Source organism: Condylura cristata, unplaced genomic scaffold, assembly GCF_000260355.1.
Source record: "Condylura cristata isolate star-nosed mole 26May11 unplaced genomic scaffold, ConCri1.0 scaffold00004, whole genome shotgun sequence".
NCBI classification, from domain to species: Eukaryota; Metazoa; Chordata; class Mammalia; order Eulipotyphla; family Talpidae; genus Condylura; species Condylura cristata.
In genome coordinates, this window is record NW_004567105.1 from 62247548 (window position 1) to 62269682 (window position 22135).

A 22135-nucleotide genomic window follows, 5' to 3' on the forward strand; every position below is an offset into this window, starting at 1 on the left:
GATCCCTCTTTATTCCTGGTAATATTGTTTGTTCTGAAACCTAATTTTTATCTTATGTTGATATAGTTACCATAGGTTCCTTTTGATAAATGTTTGCATGTATAGATAGATGCCTTTCAGTCCTTTCACTGTCAATGTAGTTATTTAATTAAAATGGGGTTCTTATGGGTAGAGTACAATTGAGTCTGGATTTTTAAAAAAATGTTTATTTGTGCATACAGAGCTGGGGTACAGAAGTGGTGAGAGGCTTCACCAGAGACAGTGGGGAGCAGAACAGGCAGATCGACGAAGTACACTGCTGAGGGGAGCAGCGGAGGAGGGGTCAGGAGAGGTCTGCCACACCATGTGGTCACCTCCGGGGCAGGCAGGAATCGAACTCATACAGAAGTGGCTTAAGCTTGTCAGTGCAGTGCTTTAACCCTCTCTGCCACTAGGGAGGGCCGTGGGTCTAATTTTTATAGCTTAGCAGATTGATTCTACAATGATAGGTTTCTTGTTTGTGTTCTATTGTAAATCAGATGCTGGTTCTGAACACTTCTTTAGAAGTGATGAAGCAACCTAGACTTCATTTATTTGTTTTATTATACATCTAGCTTTAAGATTGTTCTTAGATGAGATTTACTAAGTTATCAATGGTTTTCTTGATATGATTTCATAGCAGCTTACTTAAATGAACCAGTGGAAATTTATCAGCCAGTTTCTTGCATTTGAATGAGTTACAGGTAATAGAACTCGTTGGACAATGGTGTTTTATTTATTTTAATTTTAAATTCCCCACTCTAATTACCTTCAACTGGAAATAAGACAAAAATGGAAAAGTTGCATTTTTTTCTTCAAGGTATAATTTCTGCCCAAAACCTGGCAACAGTGATTTCTCAAACAAGCCCCTGGCCGTTAAAAGTATGAAGTGGTATTTTGGGGTTTATAATGTGAGTGCTAGGGATGCTTTTGTTGCTCCTGCGTTTTTCATTTGTTTTCCGGCCTTTTCTGTGAAAACATTATCTCTCATCTTCGCCCTCACTTAGTTTAGCTTCCAAAAGAATTTTATCTTAATCTTGCCTCCATAAAACACACTAATAGCCAAATACCTGGAAATAGGCCTGGTATCAAAACTATTTTTAAAATGCTTGTCACCTTGGGAAACAGTTCTCAAAATGGTTTTTCACATGTAAGATTTTTTTTTTTACCAAAAATCTTACCCTAACTGTTCATTATCACTCTGTAGTTGTCTGATCTAGGCAAGGGAGACAAAACATAGATACTTTCTCTTAAATGTAACTAACAAAAATCATAAATGGTGACTGATTCACCCAAACATCACCATAGATATTTGAATAAACTAGCTCATTGTTGATCCTTAAAATAAATCGTTGGCAGATTTGTGGGTAAGTCACTTTTTCTGTACTCTGTGTTCTGAGATAGTCCTATTTGTGAGAATAAGAGAATAATTGCTCCCCACCACTGCTAGGGGTTTTTGAGGCTAAAAACTTGTTTATTATAGATTGTTTTAGCCTAGGACAAAAGTTCATGGTTGTGGTGCTTGGACCAGAAGTAACAGAATCACTCAGGAACTTGTGAAAAATACAATTCTTAGACCTACACAGATCCAGAGATTTTGGGGTTGGTGCTTATCAATCTTTTTTTTTTTTTTTTTTTGTATCAAAGACCAGAAGTAACAGAATCACTCAGGAACTTGTGAAAAATACAATTCTTAGACCTACACAGATCCAGAGATTTTGGGGTTGGTGCTTATCAATCTTTTTTTTTTTTTTTTTTGTATCAAAGAACTGGGATGTAGGCCAGATGTGTGAGGTGAGAAGGTGGTGAGAAGAGGATTGGCCAGAAATAGGAATTAGGTTATAATGGTAATAGTCCTGAGACTTAACCCCTAGGCTACCTTAGAGGACCCAGAAATCTGTGTTTTAATGAGCTCTTGAAGATGATTTGAATGCACATCCAAGATTAAGAAACAATGATTTGAAAGAAAAGAAAAATATACAACTAAATATTTATTTCAAACTTTTATTGTGGAGCATGGTAAGAAACCTGATTAGCCACTAGAGGGTAGTGTTGGCATAGGCCTGACACACAGTAGTGGGTGCCCTTGTATTGAAACCATGCTGAATCCTCCCCATTTTCCCTAGAACAGGCTCACCATGGCTCTCTTCCACAGAGCGTACTACTCTCTCAGTTTTTTGTTACTTCCATATTCTGTCAAATGGATTCTTCAGCTATGGGAATAAAAAGAAAACCCACAAAGCAAAGTCCCTCTGGGGAAATCACTTAGTGGAAGAAGAATATAGCATCCTTGAATGAGGATTTGTCTAGTGATACACAGGGTCCAATGATTAGAATGTAGTAGTCTTATTGGTAGAGACTTATGCAAGTCTTTCTCCTACTCCAAAACCCAGTTGTTTGTATGTTATAATCTTATTGTTACTCTTTTTCCCTGGTCTTAGATTTTTCAGACTGTGAGATGTTGAGTGAATGGTAGAAAAATCTCTTAAATTCTCTTCTGATCTCCTTATCTTGCTTTATTTTATAAATTTTCTTACTACTTAATTTCATAATTATTACTTAGATTGGTAATGCCATTTAAGCTTGATTTTTGTAGTAAGGCAAAAGTAAACTTGAGTTCACTGTTCTTAAAAGGTTATTTCATTTTAGTGATCAGTTTGCAGTTAGTAACAATGAGAGTAATTGTTATTACTATTTACTTAACACTGTACACTTGGCATAGTACTGGCTCCAGTAATATAGGCCTCATATTAATCAGGGGAAGCCAATAAATTTCCCTTTTTCAGGTGAGACTAGAAAGTACAAGGGATTTGCATTTGATCATTGGTTAATAGTGACAGAACCACAACCTGAACTGAGATTGCCTGCTTTTTCAACTTAAAAAAAAAAAAAAAAAGATTTATTTATTTATTTATGCATACAGAACTGGGGTACAGGCCAGAGGGGCAGGGGCTGAGAGGATTCCCTCAGAGACAGAGTGGGGCACAGAACAAGCAGATGTACTGAAGTACACTGCTGAGGGGAACAGTGGGCGGGTCAGGAGAGGTCTATTGTGCCATGTGGGTCTGCTCCCTGGCTGGGATCGAAGTCACAGTCACGCTGCAGTGGCTGCAGATAGCTTGATAGTACTGTGTTTTAACCCATTGTGCCCCGTTTCCAACTTTTTACATCTTTCACTCTCTGTTCAGACTTCAGCACTTTTTCTCCAGTTCAATTCTCAGTTGAAGACATTTAGGACAGAGACTCAATAAACTCAAATCAGAAAAGAACTTCCACACAGTCCCAAAATATGACTTATCCTGCTTCATTTTATAAATTTTCTTACTACTTAATTTCATAAAAATCAGTAGGCAGGTAGGTCATAGAGTCTGAAGTTTAGAGGGAAGTTCTGGGCTGGAGATACAGATTTCTTTTGCTGTCCCAAAATATCAGTAGAGCAATCCTCAATGTTATGATTTGATAGGTACTTTTTTGGGCCTGGGAATAATATTGCCATTAGTTTATATGGCAAAGATTTTGAGACTTCCAATTTTCAAAAAGTAACCTACCAAATCATACCTACTTTTGGATAGTGAGGGAAAGGTGCATAGATCTGGATTTTGATATTTAAAGCTTTGCCTAAAGATGGTCTTCACTATCCTTTAAAATTGTGTGTGTGTATGTTTTAAATTGGGATTTGCTGGGAAGTTTTATTTTTTTTTAAAGATTTATTTATTTATTCATACAGAACTGGGGTGCAGGCGAGAGGCACAGGGGAGGTGAGAGGATTCACCAGAGACAGAATGGAAAGCAAAATAGGCCGACCGATAAAGTATACTGCTGAGGGGAGCAGTGGGTGGGTCAGGAGAGGTTTGCAATGCCATGGGGGTCACCTACAGGTCAGGGATCAAACTTGCACTGAAGCAGCTTCAGCTTGCTTGTAGTGCTGTGCTTTAACCCTTTGTGCCAGCAGGGAGGGCTGTGCCTGTGTTTTAAATCCTCCACTCCTACCTCCTAAGAATGGGTATAGATGTAACCATATACAAACATTCCTTGACTTCTGTGCCTTCTCCTCCTTCTCTCTCTCACCTCCATCCCTAAGCTATATATATATATATAGATATATATTTTTTTTAAGATTTATTTATTTATACAGAACCGGGGTACAGGCCAGAGATGTGGAGGGTGAGAGGATTCACCAGAGACAGAGTGGGGAGCAGAATAGGCAGATCGACGAGGTACACAGCTGAGGGGAGCAGTGGGCGGGTCAGGAGAGGTCCGCCATGCCATATGGATCTCCTCCCGGGCAGGCGGGGATAGAACTCATGTGGAAGTGGCTTAAGCTTCCCAGTGCAGTGCTTTAACCCACTTAGGGGGACCCAGGGAGGGTCCCCCTAAGCTATTTTAATCTTTTTATTTTTCTTTGATAAGTACCTTTCCTTTTCCATGACACTTTTAATTTATGTTCATAATGAAGCTATTTGTTATCTATAACTATCTATAAGCTACTCTGAAGTAGGGATAATATTTTGTTTACTTTTATATTCCATGCAGAATGACACACTTAACAAAGGTAGAGAGGCATAGAGTAGTTCACACTATACTAGCAACTTCAAGTTCTCCATAGTGAGAAACCAGAGTTAAAGTGACAAGGGAACACCATGGAGTGACAGGAGAGAATCATGGAGGAGCACACCCTCCAAATGAGATCATGCAGTCTCAGTGTGTGGGGAGCCTTAGGGAAATAGAAAAGAAAGACAGACCTACATTAAAACAATCACTATTTTTGACACATGGTAGATGTGCAGCCATTGTTTGTTAAATGAAATAGAAATTTTTTTATTGCTAAACTTAGAGCTTATAGAATTTTGTTGAAGTTTGTATTTTGTTCATACGCAGACTAACAAAAGGAAGTATGTCTACAAATCAAAGTGATAGATATTTATTTAAGTTAGCACAAATATGTAATCCAAACCTTCTTAATAGCCTTATTGTTCATATTTGGGAAGTCATAGAAAAATTAGAGTGACACAGAAACAGTTGTTTTAGAAAAGAAAAACAGTGTACTCTTGTTCATAATAATGGTACTCAAGGGTCCTCTCTCATGTCTCAGTTGGTTAAAGTGTAGTACTAAGAAGCTGTCCATAGCCACTGTAGCACTATTTCGTTCCCCAGTCAGAGAGGTGACCCACATGGTGCAGCAGACCTCTCCTGTCTCATCCACTGCTCCCTCAGCAGTGTATTTTAGTCATTCTGCCTGTTGTGCTCCCTACTGTGTCTCTGGTGATTCCTCGTAACCCCTCTCCCCCACACATCTGTCTTGTACCCCAGTACTTGTATGCACGAATAAGTCTTTTAAAATGGTACTGTAGTGTAAAAGAAAGCAGAAATCTCATTATTTTTAAAGATTCTGTCTTGCATCTGAAGAATTCTGAGATCTGGGTAGAGTAGAGATACCAAAGAAACAATGTTTACCTGTAAACCACCAGCTTCAAAAGCTGTCTTTCATTTTTTTTTTTTTAATCCTTTTTTCTCATATAGAAAAGTTTCTTGGGCACAGACTCCAAGTGGGCTGGGAGGAACATGTGTTTCTCACAGCCAAATTTATTACTTTGGGAATGGCTAAGACATCGTTATGTTAGATAGCTCTTTGAAATCACAGCAGCATCCCTTCTTCCCGTAGGTAGATTGCATCTCTGGCATTGAAAATAAGGAAATAGCATAACACCAACATCTCTTGGTGTTGATCTTTTTGAAATTTTCTGTTAATAACTTTACCCCCCAACTATAAAATAAAACTTCAATGTGAAGAATATCAGACAGTTAAAATAATTTTAAAAGTACAGTCTCTGATATTTTGTTTTAGAAACTTTAGGTTAACTTAGGGGTTCCTTCATTTACAGTCTCCTGTCACATTCTATCACCCATACACATAATGGCAGTCACATTTCATTCATTCATTCATTCATTCATTCATTCTTAAAGCAAATATTTATTGAGAACACTTGTCACTAAAGGTGAAAAGAAATTAACCCAAAACTCAAAACCTTAAGAAGTTCACAGTTCATTAAGGAATACATATAAATGCTAAAAGAAAGGAATAAATAAAGAGCTGTGAGATTTGCCAGCAGTGAGATAATACCTGATTTCAAGAGTAGTAGGAAAACAAGAATCTTATCTTTGACAGAAAGAGATAGATGGAATTCACTGCACAGGGACAGAGAGGAGGAATCTCAGGTTTGATGCTTTAGGTTTGTGATAGTAGAAAGGGGAAGAAATCTATTCTGATAAGGGTTCTTATTTTCTTTGAAGAGGTCAGGTGCTGTGCTGAGAAACAAAGATAGAAGGGAAGAGGATGGTTTAGAATAGACATTGCAGAATTGGATGAAGAAACTGACAGAAAATGTTTGGGGGTTAAGTAAAGGTTCAGGTTATAATGATACACTATCTGCCAGAACACAGCTTCATAGGAGAAACTGGATAAGGACACATGAGAATCTTTGTAGTATCATCATGATGTTGAAGAACTTTGTGTCTTTTGTTTATACACTTCTAAGTTGACAGACATTAAAATTTCTAAATGGAAGTTTAAATGCTTCTAATATGATTTCCATCATCATCTATCTTTAAAAGTACACGAACAAGTTCTGTATCTTGAAAATGTAAATTCTCCTTCATTTCCTCAAATTCTTAGTTCATCATTTCTTTCATAATCTATTTTATACATAAAAAGTTGTGTTGATCAACTTATTGTGTGTTTCAGTAACTAAGTATATGTATATAAACTTTATTTTTTAATTCAGAAAGTTCTTATACCAAAGGACTCTGAAGGAGTCCTTAGTCCAGAAGAAATTTATCATCACAGTTAACTAGTACAGTAGTATATGGTTGATCACATGTTTTAGAATTTTAGGTAAGTACACTATTAACTATAAAAGTTCATTTTGACTGGAAATGTTTATCTTTTTAAAAAAATATTTTTTATTTTTTATTTGTTTATGCATAGAAGAGCTGGGGGGTAGGCCAGAGGTGTGTATTAGGGGATGAGAGGATTCACCAGAGGCAGTGTGGGAGCAGAACAGGCAGTTCACTGAAAGATACTGCTAAGGGGAGCAGCAGGTGAAGCAGGAGAGGTCTGCTACACCATGTGGGCCAGCTTCCTGGCCAGGGATTGAACTCAGGCCACAGCAATGATAGATAGCATGCTAAGAGACTTAACTGAGACATAACCCTATGCCACAAGGTAAGCCCTGGAAATGTTTTTCTGGTGAGATGGTAGGCTCTGTTATTTTCCTCCACAGGAAATGAATCTTTGTATAACTATTTTTTGCTAGGATAAAATGGGGTTTAGCAGTTTTTACTCCAAATGTTTTATAAATAAATAGCCAAGAAACTTTGTTTACATAGCTAGTTATATGGGAACAGAAGCTTATAATTCACTGAGTTATAGCCTTAATTTAGTATTATTATTTTCATACCTTTGAGATGACATCTCCATTTGACCTCTTTCAATTTTGATGACAGCAAAGAGTTGGAAACTAGCCAGAAAAGGATCTTGTACTCAGTTGATAGATAATCCAGCGGGAAATGATGTGTTTCTTTTAAAAAGTCTATTAGCGGCCCTCCCTGGTGGCGCAGCGGGTTAAAGCGCAGCACTGAGAATCTGAAGCCACTTCCGCATGAGTTCGATTCCCGCCTGCCGCCTGCCCCGGAGGAGTCCACATGGCGAGCCAGACCTCTCCTGGCCCGCCCGCTGCTTCCCTCAGCAGTGTACTTCGTCATTCTGCCTGTTCTGCTCCCCACTCTGTCTCTGGTGAAGCCTCTCACCGCCCCTGAGCCTCTGGCCTGTACCCCAGTTCTGTATGAATAAATAAATAAATCTTTAAAAAAAAAAAAAAGTCTATTAGCAAAATTGTTTTCCTGAGTTGTTCGCATTATTGCTTTGTGATGCCTTTCTTCTTTGGTAATAGTTTTCTTCAGTTAGTTGGCTATTTGAGATTCCCTACAATGCATGACTGTTTTCTGTGCCTGCATCTGACAGTCCTATTGTGTTATAGCATTTACTCTCTACTCCCAAACTGGAATTGAAAAAAACTAACTACCCTGAGGTGAGGAGAGAAAAATCATGAGGAAGTGGAGACTGACCTGGCAGCTTTTAATGGAGTCCCATTGTTCCTGCTGTGTCTAAGCTTAGAGTACCTTGGAGTCCTGCTTTTCCTTAGGCTGCAGTTTTTTGTTCAGTGTGGTCCTATTTGCTTTCATTTTCTTTGCTATTCCTCGTGATTCCTAGTTCACTGGTGGATATCCTTTTTGATTTCTAAATCTTTTGTTACTTTACTCTATTTTAAGCAATCTTTTCTGTTATTTTTAAGTATTGTGATAGTGTATGTTCAGACTATGAACATACGATACTGTTCTTCAGTTTACTAAATTTATTCACTCTTAAATTCTTTAGTGTACTCAGTTAAAGCAGGATTTTATGTTTGTGACAGTCTTCTTTATAATTCCCATCTTTGTTTCCTCCACATTCCATTCTTTAATAGTACCAGTGGTGTTTGGTACATACTCTTTCATTTTTTTTCTGATTATTTATGTGTATGTTGTTTTCATAATGTTGTTATGCCATAGTCAGTCTCCACTTCTCCATATTTTATTAAACATATTTTCCATATATTATTCTTAATATACATATGTAACATATATATATTATTCTTAATACATATCTTGGCATCTTCCCATATCAGTAAATGAAGAGCTACTTTATTTCTTTTAGTTGTTGCATATTATTTCATAGTTGAGTAAAACTATTGGTGGACATTTGTTAATCTTTTTAATAATGCCATAATAAGCATACTATTTACATTCATTTTTATGTATTTCAAGTTTTTGTGAACTACATTTCGTGAATTGAAATGGATTACTAAGTGGGTGTTTCAGTCTTCGATAGACTGTTCTGATTTATATTTCCCCAGTGGTGTATGAGATTACCTACTTTCCTTTGTATTTGCCAGCATGGGTTATTAATACAGTTAAAAAAAGATTTTATCACTCCAGGAAACGTACATTTCCTGTTATCTGTATTTTACTTTTTTGTAATGAACACTTTAAAGTGAGACAGATTTTTAAAAATTAGCTTTCTTGAGCTTGCAAGAATAAATTGTTAAGCTTATCATGTGAATGTAATAGGGAATTTATTTATGCCAGATATGTTCTATCACATATTTGGCATCAGTAACAGCTAGAACATATTTGACATCTCTCTGAATAAGTGAAACACAATATGTAAAGTCTTAACATGGTGCATAGTGCATAGTGGGTATTTAATAAAAGCCTATTATCTTTCATTCCTTTACTTCCCCTTTTCTTTTTCCAACTCATTGGTATTTATTTATTTATTTATTTATTTATTTATTTATTTTTGGTACTTTCATTTTTAAAAAAATTTATTTACACAGAACTGGGGTACAGGCCATAGGTGCAGGGAGTGGTGAGATGATTCACCAGAGACAGAGTGGGGAGCAGAACAGGCAGAGTGATGAAGCACACTACTGAGGGGAGCAGTGGATGAGACAGGAGAGGTCTGCTGAGCCATGTGGGTCATCTCCCTAGCTGAGGATTGAAGTCATGCACAGTAGCTGGCTATAGCTGGATAGCAATGAGATTTAACTAACCCTGTGCATCAGGGATGCCCAAAATTTAAAATTTTTGATTTCTCCCATGCTTGGTGGTGGGACTGCCCTGTCTTGCTGATAGAAAACAGATTTCAGTTGGTTAAGGTACATGGCTTCACCAGCCACAGAAACAAGAAGTAGCTCTGTTCTGCTTTAATTCCCATGTGTTTGCATGAGACAAAGAAGTTCTTTACCATGTGCCATATGCAAAACCTGGTTTTTATCAAAGTAACAAACAGTACATTGTCATTGGGAAAAAGCAAACTTCCCTCTCCCCTTCTATGCCACTTTGGTAATTTTTTCTGTATTGTTTGGTCACATCTTTAAAGATATAGTTCTAACTATTTTTGCCTACCATTGAACATTTGGTTGTATAGTTGTCATTAACATAATACAAAAAAAAAGTGACAAAAAAGTGAGTGTACTTGCATCAGAATTACCTACATTCAGCAGTATTCATTGGGATGAATATTGAGTGAGGAGGTGCTAGACTAGGAGGAATTTGAAGTCCTAGAGGCTCTTGCCAAGGATTGTAGACCATATGGGATGGAAGACAGAGGTACCTCTTCCAGGCCTTAATGATGTTGGGTATTGTGATATAGATTTATTTGCTTATAGAAAATACCACATTTGTTTTCAAAGCCCATTCATAATAAAGTGGACAGAGTTGGCCCTGTGGGTATCTGGGGAAATGCTATTCAGGCCTTTGAACAGTCTAATATGAGCTGAAGGCAGCCATCTGGTTGGCTTGTTTAAAGGGCAGTTGTGCTCATCACAGCTTTTCAGTTAACTCTATCTAGACCATGTACCCTTGTGAACAACAATACAAATATGATTACAGCAGACTAAATATTTGGAAGACAAATAAATCATTGAAGGACAAGCAGGACCCTACCTTCTCCCTATGAAAGTTTAAAAATCTGTTGCTTTGGGGCCTCCCTCATGGGGCCGGGGTTAAAGTCTCAGCATTTTCAAGATATCACCAGCCACTGGGGTTGATCCCCAGCCAGGAAGCTAACCGCAGACCTCTTTCATCTTGCCCACTGCTCCCCTCAATAGTGTATTTCAGTAGATCCACCTGTTTCCCTTCCTACTCTGTCTCTGGTGAATCCTCTGGTGGCTCAGGGGGTTAAAGCACAGCACTAGAGGCTAAAGCCACTTAAGCATGAGTTTGATCCTCACCTGCCCCAGAGGTGGTGCACATGGCACGGCAGACCTAGCCTGCCCTCTGCCCTCTGCTCCCCTCAGCAGTGTGCTTCGTCAGTCTGCCTGTTCTGCTCCCCACTGTCTCAGGTGAATCCTCTCACTGCCCTTGCACCTCTGGCCTGTACCTTAGCTCTGTATGCATAAATAAATAATTAAAAAACAAAACAAAACAAAACTTGTTTTGTAGTTACAATGTTTATCCACAAAGGAATAATCTCCAGTCTTCCCCTCTAGTCACCATCTTCCAGTATTACCAAGTATTTGCCTTTAGTTGAACTCCCTGTTTTGCTTGTAGATGGTTTCCAGTTCTATATCTCTAAAGTATCCAGCACTTTCTTAGACTTCCTTGCTTGTGTAGCAAAAATCTGCCATCCTCAAATAAGTCCTTTCTGGCAAAAGTCTGATTTAATGGGAGAGGTCTTGAATGTTGGGTGAAGGTTGCTTCTAAAAAAGATAACACTTCTGTAAGTTTGTGTACTAGAAAGACCTAATCTCTAACTCTTTTCAATGGAGAAGTCAGAATTTAATCTGCATACTTTTGTCTACTGTACTGGTAACCTCACTAATTGACCTCCTCTTTCTTCTGTAACCTCCTTTGTCTTACCTAAACTATTTAATATATCCTCTGAAGCCATGTGAATGAGTTACCCAGTCATGCTGGGTCTCTCCCATGTATATAGGAGATACATGTTATTATTAAACTTTTTTAAAAAAGTAAAACTTCTGGAAACTCTTTAAATACACAGTTAAAATGAAGGGAGAAAACATTTGCAGATTTCACCTGTACGAATTGATAGCCATACACACACACACATACACACACATATTGCACTATATGTGTGTATATTGGTTTTCATTACTCAAAATCTATTGTACTATTTCATGCATGGATATAAAATCCAAAATAAAAACTATAAAAACAGAAAAAAAAAGTATTTGATAGCCAGAATATATAATGAATTTTTACAAGTCAATGGCAAGAAAAAATAACCAATTAAAAAGTAGTCTGAAAAATTAACTGTTCAGTTCACCAAAGGAAAATAAATGTATGACAAATAAGCACACAAAATAATATTTAACATCTTAAGTTACTAGGGAATAGATACATGTACATTCCTATTAGAATAGAATAACTAAAATTCAAAAACAAAAAAAGAAGTTCTCTGCTTCTAGAAGTGCTGCTGGTTAACACATAATTCTCATATACAGGAGCATTTATGGTACCTGAACATTAATATGGAAGCTATTTTAAATGGTCCTGTGTGCTTGGAACATTAGATTTGAACCATAGATTGTAAACTATGGGATTTGATGATGGTAAAGAGTTTAAGGTATTCTTTGACAGTTTACAGAAGAGATATTTAAGAAGACTTTTTCTCCAGTGGTAATATTAACAGAGCGTGGGCAACTGGACATCAGTAGCTCAGTTCAACTCTTTGTGTCTAGGTTTCCTTTTATCAGAGTTTTAAAATTTGACAGCTCTTTATGTACTTTAAGCCAGTGTTAGGAAGAGCGACACAATTTCTAGTAGGCAGTAGTTAGAACTGTTTGTCATTCACAAATAGTGGGTCTCTCATAATTGGTAATTATTTGTGATTGTTGCAGGACCTCCATCTTCTAAACCAGCAGTGCTAGCCAATGGTGATCATGGAACAGGAGGAAGTGGTACTATGGGTAAGTGGTTCTTAGGATTCCCCAAATATGTGGGTAAAAATAGTCACAGCAAACATTTTGAGAAGCTCCTTTAAGAAGGATTGTTAGTGGTAACATCCAGATTATTTCTAAGGATATTATTATTTCCTGTTGGATATATTTAAATCCAGGACCTGTGCCACAAAAATCTTCCATCAATGGAAAGAGAAGAGTAAATTTCCTTTGATATTCTTTGAATATGTGTAATTACATCACACAGAAGCTGAATCAGTCTTAAAAATACACTTACAGATGCAAGATGATCATCAAAATGTTACATTGGAGGCCTTTGGCTACTACAGCTTTGCAGGCAGGTCTCTTCCCTGAACAGACACTGCACTTAGTTTGCTTTCCCAGCTCAGTGTTAGAAAACATGTGAACTACAAATTTAAAGTTATGCCCATTCATGTTTGCCCTGTTTCCTTTCTTTTTCATTTAAATGCTATTTTTGAAATCTGTCTCTAACCTTTAACTCCTAGCCCTTTCTAGAATTTTGTTACTTTGTTAGCTAGAACTAAGTGTTCCTATGGATTCCTGTCTCATAACTAGCACAGCTTCCTGCCTCCATATCTGCCCAGCAGCAAAATTCTGTAAGTGTAGCAGGATCCCACAGGATGTACTTGCTGTCTAAATCTTTTCTTAGGTAGCTGACATGAGAGTCATGTTGGATTTTTATAAATAACTGCATTTAATTTGCAGCTGTGCTCAGACTCATACTGTTGACCCATCTGGGTAGGCTTCTAATGCTCGAGCACATTGTGATCTGCAGCAGCATATGCTCTTACCTGGGGCATAAACTTTTGCTTCACTTTATTGCAGTCTGGGGGAGTACTAGTACTGTGTCTCTTGTATGAAACCTTAGCCTTGAAAAGCATTTCCTTGATTTACCACAGGATTTCTTGGTTTTTAAGGCTTCCAAAAGCCTCTGTTTGCAAGCAGTTTTAGTAGGGTTTACTTTTTATCCTGTAACCTTTAGAAATGTTGTATAAATTTTTGTACCTCAGATTTAATGATGACTAGGTTCTATTATGAATATTAACTTTACTCAATGATATTAGCATCCCTATTTAGCAACTCATAGATTAGTAACTCTTTAATTTTAAATCTAGAAACAGAAGTGCTACCTTATTTTTCAGATTTGTTAACTGAAACTTTGTGGTTTCTTTGATAGTCTTAGTTGTATAGACTTTTTTTTTGTGCCCACTCTGAGGCCTGTCATCTATGTAATCTGGTTTAAGAAAACATTTATAGAAATGTTCCTATCATTAAAGGAGGAGCTTGAACATAAAACTCTTAAAAATTACTAAATTCAGTTGCTTTATCTGGGAGTCAGTGTTGGAGAATGCAAGACTGGAGGGAACTGATTAGATTAGTCAGTTGATATAGTGAAGGCTGCTTCCATCCACAAAGGAAACAGCTAATCAAACTTCAGTGGAGGTCTTTATTCCATCAGGATGTCGTCTGACCAGAAGAGACCCAAACTTGATATAACAATTGTTTCTCGTTGTCAAATTTTTATATAGTGCAAGTAAAAAGAACAGGGGTAACATGGAGCCTGACCCTTATTGTCTCAGCACTGTTTTGCCTGGTGCCAAAAAAGAACCCAGCTGCTTAGAAACTGCTCAGTGGTATTAGAAGAGCATCCTTCTGCTGTTGGATACTGCTCCATCATTGGGTAGAATACAGTTTGTGCACCTGGAAAATATTTGAGTTCTGAATTAGTATATTCATAATTATATTAAAGCAGATTCTTTACTGAAAATATTCATGCTCCACTCATGCATGGGAAGGAATAGGGAGGTGGGCAATATGGAGGGTAAAGAGTGCATGTTTTTGGAACATGTTGACTTCATTCTAATTTGGTCATCACTAACTGGAATGTGCAGTTTAGCACCATTTTGAAAATTCTCATTTCTGTTTCCTTCAGAATGTTATCTGTAGTCTTACGAGCAGACCATCTCCACTGATAGTATATAAAGGATTTATGAGCATCTTGCTGTTTTGAACTTGCTGTTTACTAATAACCTGTGCTTTTCTACCCTTTCCTACTTCTTCCTCCCTTCTATTTTTCTCCTCCTAGAAGCCTAGCGTGTCTCTCAACACTGGGGCTGCTGCAACACCAGACCAGTGATCTTTCCTAAGCACCGTTACACTTCTAAAACCTTCAGCATTTTGCAGAGCTTTGCTTTTCCTCCCTGGACACCATATAGAAGAAGCTGAGGGTAGTTCTTCGGGGCCTAATTCTGCTGATGCCTGAGCAAACCACCTGCTTCCTCTTGTGCCCTGCAGGGCTTGATGGGACCTCCTTTCCCTTTGTGAGCACAAAGTACAAGATGAATTCGTTTTAGTATTTTTTTTTTGGTAAAGTTTATTCTGATGTCTTTTATTTCTTGTTCTCCTTTAAACTCATTTTATCATTTAGTTCATCTCATATTTTTCTTTTTGTTCAACATTTTTACTTGGCCTTTTTTATTTAATCTTCAGTTCTTCAACATTAACTAGAATATTCTAACACCAAATGAGAACATGTGCTTTCATAAAGGGATTGAGTCCACCAGTACTGCAGTGAGCCTCCCTTTTCCTCTTTCTCCTTCCTCCCTCTATGACCTTGCTTTTAGGGGAGGGTGAACTTTTAGGCTTTTTCTCTCCACCTCATTAAAATATGAATAATTGTGACTGATTTTAAGTTTTCTAATTTAAAGTAGTTCTGATACTTGTAAAGTATTTCTTCAAGTTAAATCATCCCTATTATTTGCAGGTTGGGCTGAAATTATTATGAAATTTATGATCATGTAACGTCAAAATAAGAATTGAAAACTTAAACAAAATGGAATCTTATTAGAACAACTGTAAATCAATAAAAAATAACTTCTTCTGTAATAATGCAAGAATAAAAAACTAAATTGTGACAACTTGAAGAACCACAACCAGTTCATCAGGTTCTAATGAAATGATTCTCATTGAATAGACTCAAACTCTATTCCTGATTAATAATGATTTTAGCTCTGGTGATACCCTTGTGCAGCATATGATAGGATTAGTTGTTCTCACGAAGATCTGTATGGCAGGTCATTTGCCATTAGTGTTTATATTCTCACATTCTGAGGATAGTCTCACTAGGATTTACTGTTACTCATTTTTTCATTCCAGTAGCTAAAAAAATATGAAACTTTGGGTTCAGTACTGTGGATCTTTTCAAATGACAAAGCTTTGATCACTTTTACACATTTGGCAGTACTGTAGCCAATGAGGTTTATCTGAGGCATGATTATTGCTAATAGAGAAACTTTGATCATATTTTTATAAGTAGGATATAAAAACCATGGGCTGTGTTTTGAAATCTCAGAGGAGTTCTGGTTTAAGATCTGAAATGTAAAATCTTAAATTTGAAATAACTGATTATAAAGGTTTTTGCAATTGCAGTTATTCATTGTTTCAGATAAAAATGAAGTGGCTTCAGGTTCTGAGGAAGATTTCAAGATGTACATTATTTTAGATCCTCTTATACAAAACACTTGAAATTAAAGTCATAATATTTTGAAAGTTTAAATTGAGCTTCTGCTATGACTTTTGGAAATTAGGAATCATGACCTCTTCTGATCATAAGGATTGCTTTCTCTGCAAAAAATTCCTTCTGTGGATTGTGAAGAGAAAGCACTGAAGGGACTCAGATTTTAGAGAGAACAGTTCTGTGGTTATCTACTAAACATTTTTTTTTTATAACAGTTTAAACAAAATAAAAACCTCTTACCATAGTAGAGCACATCATCAAATAAACAGCTGGATGTGTGTTTTTTTGTTTTGTTTTTTTTTTTGCCTGAGACTTTTTCAAAACTGGTAGTGTTAACTTTTAAAAAATATGTTTGACATTTTTCTATTCTCAGTGAGTCTCTGCACCTTAGCTAAGTGATAGACTGAGAAATCTGGGTGTAGTGGTCCTGTGGGTGTAGTGGTCCTGTGGCTGTGGTCAAAGGCACACATTCACATTTCATTGTTGACATTGATTTCTTCCTCCTTTATTTCCATTAGTTATGTTTATTTGTGTTTGAAAACTTTTTCCAAATATTTTCCTTCTGACTTTATGATACTGTTGAAATTTCCTAACAGCCAGCTAAATTTTGGTATATATTATTAGCTCTCTGTTTTATTTGGATGTTTAATTTTGATAAAAATAAATTTCATGTTTCATATATAGCTTCATATGAAGTAGCCAATCCTGTAATGAAATACTGTATTGTCATGATGGTCATACCTGCGTGGTCCAATAGCTCACCGGTGAAGTGACTGAAGTGCTGAGGATTGCTCTGCCGAAATGTAATTTGTCTTATATGCAATCTCTCTCTTTTTATAGACTTTTGTTTTTAATAATATTTTAAAAACTTTGTTCATGCACTTAAGTGTGTGTGTTCTTTCTTTTTTTTTTTTTTTTCTGTGACATTGACTTCAATGATTTGTATCTTGGAACATTTTTATGTGATCATTGTGCTAAATAAACTACACTAATAAATGTCTTACATTAACACCATATGGACTGAATTTGGTTGGGGTCTTAAATATTGAAGTATAATATGACTGAGATGGATTTTGTAAATAAAAACTATGAGGTATGAGTTCTTAGTCTGACAAAGCTTCGCTTCCCACCTATAGTAATTGTGTGTGGGTTTTCCTTTTTCCTATGTACTTAAATTACTTGGTCGTTTTTGATTCTCAGTGTAAACTACTTGTTACCCAGAATCTGTCAGCAATACTAATAAGCCCAGATGACTGTTTGATATTTTATAGCATCTGGTGAGAAAGACAGTTGGCAGAGTAGCAATAAGAAGTTATTCCAAAAGTTTCCATGACTTAACAATTAAAATGTGTTATATTCAATAGTATATTGTTAGATAATCTAGTGTGCTATATATTGGAAAAAGTAAATGAAATGATTAGTTTCCTTTCTATTCTGGGTTAATATTTCTTTACAGTGCATAGATTGACAAATGTCATATGTTGACTGAATTAAAGCATTGTAAACAGTTTATGCCTAAGGTAATTTGTGTGGCATAAAGGACTTTTTTTTTTTAGTTTGCTGGACATTTCTTTTTATTAAGAAAACCTTAATGTTCTTAGGTTTCCTGGTAGAGCTCTAGTCTTTTTTTTTTTTTTTTTTAGCTTTGAAGCACACAAATTTAAATATTATTATAACAAATCATTCACAATTCTTATTTTCCTATAAATATCCTAAAATTAAAGCTTTTGGTGATAGGGACAGTTCACATATCTTATGTATATTCATCTTAACAAAAGTGAAATGAGATGTGGCTACAGTTGGCTTCTCCCTTTTATTTATTTTTTTTTTAAAGATTTGTTTATTTATGAATACCAGAGTCAGAGGTGGTGGGGGTGGGACTTCTACAGTCTTCACTAGAGTCAGAGTAGGAGCTGAAGATCTACTGAAATAAACTACTAAAGGGAGCAGTGGGCAAGACAGGAAAAGTCTGCTGCACCATATGGGTTAGCTCCCTGGCCAGGAATCGAACTCATGTTGCAGTGACTGGAGAGAGCTTCATAATGCTCAGACTTAACCCCTTGCATCATTAGGGAGGTGGTCATCCCTGTTTTTGAACTGATAAAATGGTGACACTGGGAGATTAGAGAGGATTCTGGACAAAGATAGAGATAGAGTATTGTTTCTGTCTCTATGTCATGTGAAAGTGAGTTGTCTCTCTGTTTAATATTGATGCTATTCTAGTACAGTGAAGACATAACAATACTAAACCACAAATTATTCGTGGAATAAATCTCTGTGCTACCACAGAGACAAATTACTGTAATTTACATTGCCTGGAGCTAGATGCAGTACACTTAAGTGCTCCACAAGAGGCATTGTTATTAGTGGTTTCTATTGTGGTTAGAATAGATTATCGTAATAACTGTTCTGAATATGATGGGAAATCAAACCCTCAGTGAAACAATAAAGGTACTTTAAAAAATTTCTATTTATGCATCTGAGAGCTAGGGTGTAGGGCAGAGGTGTGAGAGATGAAAAGATTCACTAGAGACAGAGTGGGAAGCAGAACAGGCAGATCTATTGAAATACACTGCTGAGGGAAGCAACAGGTGAAACAGGAGAGGTCTGCTGTGCCATGTGGGTCACCTCCCTGGTTGGGGAATTGAACTCATGCTTCAGTGGTTGCTGATAGTTTCATAGTGCTGAGACTTAACCCTTTGTGCCACCAGTGAGGTCCCACAGTAAAACTACTTTTTTAGAATGACACATAAGCTACCCTTGGTATTTCCTCACTGCTTCTTGCATCATTGGGTAGAATACAAATTATTTAGTATTAGAAAAATCCTGAGGTTCTAAAATGTGAATTATTACCAGAAGAGTAAACCTTAATGTTACAGTTTCTGGTGTCTATTACTGCCAACCCATAAGTTGTCCAACCCATAAAAGCTGCACATTATGTTCCTAGATGCAAAGTTCTTCCCACCCACCTCTTCCAGAATCCTGAAAGTTTTTTTTCCTTTCATTTCCCTAGATATGACTTACATGTTGGACATATAAGTAAATTACCAGTACCCAGTGTTTTATAGTTTTTGCACCTTGTTTTCTGATAAAAATAACAGAAGTCAGAAATATCCACACTTTTGCATTAATACAGCTTGTTTATTTCTAGTCTTCATTGCTCCTTGAAACCAGTGATGGGCTGAACCCAAGAGCCTTTATTTAACCAGAGCATTTAATTATACTCTGAGTCATTAGACTTCAGTTTCTTTTGTAGTCTTGAATTTGAATAAGGCAAAATAATTTCAAGAGCTGTAAGGCTGCTATACTTTTTAACCATAACTTTGTTTAATATGACTTGCTTCTCTATAAAGTGAAACTTCACACTATGCCAAAAGGCATATATAGGTACAGGATATTTATTTTAACTTCTAAAGTAGCACATGAAACATCCTCCTTTCTAAGAAAAATTAAAACATAGATAGAACCATACTTTACCAGAGATCAGAGAATTTTTATTCACAAATAGCTACTGTAAATTGATGATGTAGTTTTACTTGAATCTAGACTTGAACAGTTCTTTTCTCTCTGATACAACTCATTAATAATAAGGATAACATTAGAGTTTGTAAAGCTCTTTTGAATGTAAAACAGTAGAGCTCGTTAATTTGAAGAAGTTGAAGTTAGGTTAGTAATAGAGCTTGAAATTGCACCTAGTCTGACAAGCCCTATACTTTTTCTACCAAAATGTGTCACATTATGGTGGATCTTCTTCTTCTTCTTTTTTTAATATAACAGTTTATTTTTACATCATTTTGTACATTTTTTTCCCCTCATCTCAGTTGTAAGCCCCGTGGGTTTCCCAACAAGTCATATGGTGGATCTTCTTAAGTAAGCATCAGAAAAGCAGTTGGAAGGTGCAAACCTCTTAAGGTCTGTTTTAAGAACTTTTGGGGACACCACTGGAAGAAAATCCAGGTTGAGGGAAAGATTTTACTTGTGTTTATTTTGAGAACTTATCCCAGGAAACAAAGGTGGGAGACTGGGAAAGTATAACTGGAAACTGGAAAACCCAGTACAATGAATTATTAGTCACAGCAAGGGTGGCAAAAATGGATCAGGAATTTTCCACTTGAGTTACGGAACTGGATAGTATTTACTAGACATTTACCATCTCTTAATTAACTTTACTGTACTCCTCAGTTTGTACTTCTGCAGTGCCAGGCTACAGATGTCTTGTTTCTGGTATCATAGGTAGTGTGTGGAAGAAAATTCTAGTTAGGTTGGAATAAAGTGCTGTCAAATCACAACTATATGCAGTTGGATGCTGGTTATCTTAGCTTTACCGCAGAAGACGAGATCCTAGAATTCTGTCTATACAGAGAAATTTGGAGGAGCTCCACCAATCATGGCACTATTTCCCAGTCATAACTTAAAAACTGTAGAACTGACCAGAGGAATAACTAGTTTTAGAGTTCTCTATCTTTATGTTTTCCTTTTGCATCTGTTATAGTAGTTATAGAATTTGTCCTTTTCATCTAGGTTAATCAATTTGTTGGCATAGTTCTTATGCATTAGCTTATAAATCTTTTTTTTTTTCTGTAAGATTGGTGTAAATGTGCCTTTTTTGTTCCTGAATTTAGTAAATTGGGTCATCTTTTTCTTAACTAGGCTAGCTAAAGGTTTGTCAGTTTTGTTAATTCTATTTATTTATTTATTTAATTTTTTTACATCATTCTTCATTTTTATACAATGTATGCTTTATCATCTCGTGTATGGTCCCCAAGAAATTCCCACCATCAGTTCACCTGTATGTCATCACCTTTGTCCCCTGTGCTCTTCCCACCCGTTTTTATTCTATTTCCTTCTCCCCCACAAAGAATGTCTCTGGTTTATAGTTGCCTCTTCATTTTGATTTTTACTTTGTTGTAATTACTATTTTTCCTCCTTGAACCCTTATTTGGGCACCCTACATTCCCCCTATAAGTGAAACCATCGGTATTTTTCTTTTTCTTTCTGGCTTATTTCACTGAGCATAATCCCTTCCAGCAAATTGTTGCAAATGGCATGAGTTTATCTTTTTTGATTGCTGAATATATTCCAGTGTATATCTATTACTTGTTTTCTTGATCCAGTCATCTATTTTTGGGCATTTGGGTGGTTTTCATAGTTACCCGTTGTAAATACTGCTACAATAAAAAGGAGTGCAGGTGCTCTTTTGAATTTATGTTTTTGTGTTCTTTGGGTAAATATCCACGAATGGGATTGCTAGACCATAGGGGAGGTCGACGTTAGCATTTGAGGGACCTCCACACAATGGTTGGACCACATAGTGGTTGGACCACTTTGCATTCCTACCAGCAATGTAGGAGAGTTAGTTTTGTTAATTCTTAAAGGAATTGACTTAAAAAAAAAAAGGTGTATTTATTTATGCATAAAAGAACTTAGGGTACAGACCAGAGGTGCAGGGGGTGAGAGGAATCAGCAGAGACTGAGTGGGGAGCAGAACAGGCAGATCAACTGAAATACACTGTTGAGAAGTGCAGTGGGTAAGACAGGAGAGGTCTGCTGTACCATGTGGACCTCCCTGGCCAAGGATCAAACTAATTTCTTTGACTTAGTGGTTATTTAGGAGTATGTTGTTAATTTCTGCATATTTGTAACAATATTACCATTTGCTAATTTCATTCCATTGTGGATGAAGACCATATCTTACATGATTTTAGTCATTTAAAATAGATTCAGGCTTGTTTTATTGCCTAGTGTATGATCTGACCTGGAAAATGTTTCATGTGTACTTTAGAAGAATATGTATTCTGCTGTTAGGTCTGACTTCAAGCTGGGTATGTAGACCAAGGAGTAGAATAAAGAGTCCAGAAATAAACTCTTCCATTTGTAGTGTTCAGGTTTTCTATTCCTTGTTGGTATTCTCTCTAGTTCTTCTATCCACCATGAAAGTAGTGCATGAATTATTGTTAAATCTACTGTTTCTCAATTTGGCTTTTGCTTCTTGTATTTTGGTACACTCATCATAGTTTTTAAAGAAGGAATTTGAATAATATAATTTTAATGATTTTTA

General features: G+C 36.5%; 1 protein-coding gene across 7 annotated transcripts in view; it reads left to right on the forward strand.

Moving 5' to 3' along the window:
* The window catches only part of MAP4 (microtubule-associated protein 4), a 160215-nt gene that overhangs the window by 62597 nt on the left and 75483 nt on the right, over positions 1-22135 (forward strand). For all 7 annotated transcript variants that reach the window (XM_012735312.1, XM_012735314.1, XM_012735311.1 and 4 more), the window contains exon 3: positions 12480-12548. In XM_012735312.1, the coding sequence (XP_012590766.1) occupies positions 12480-12548 (69 nt within the window). The remainder of the gene's footprint in view (positions 1-12479; positions 12549-22135) is intronic.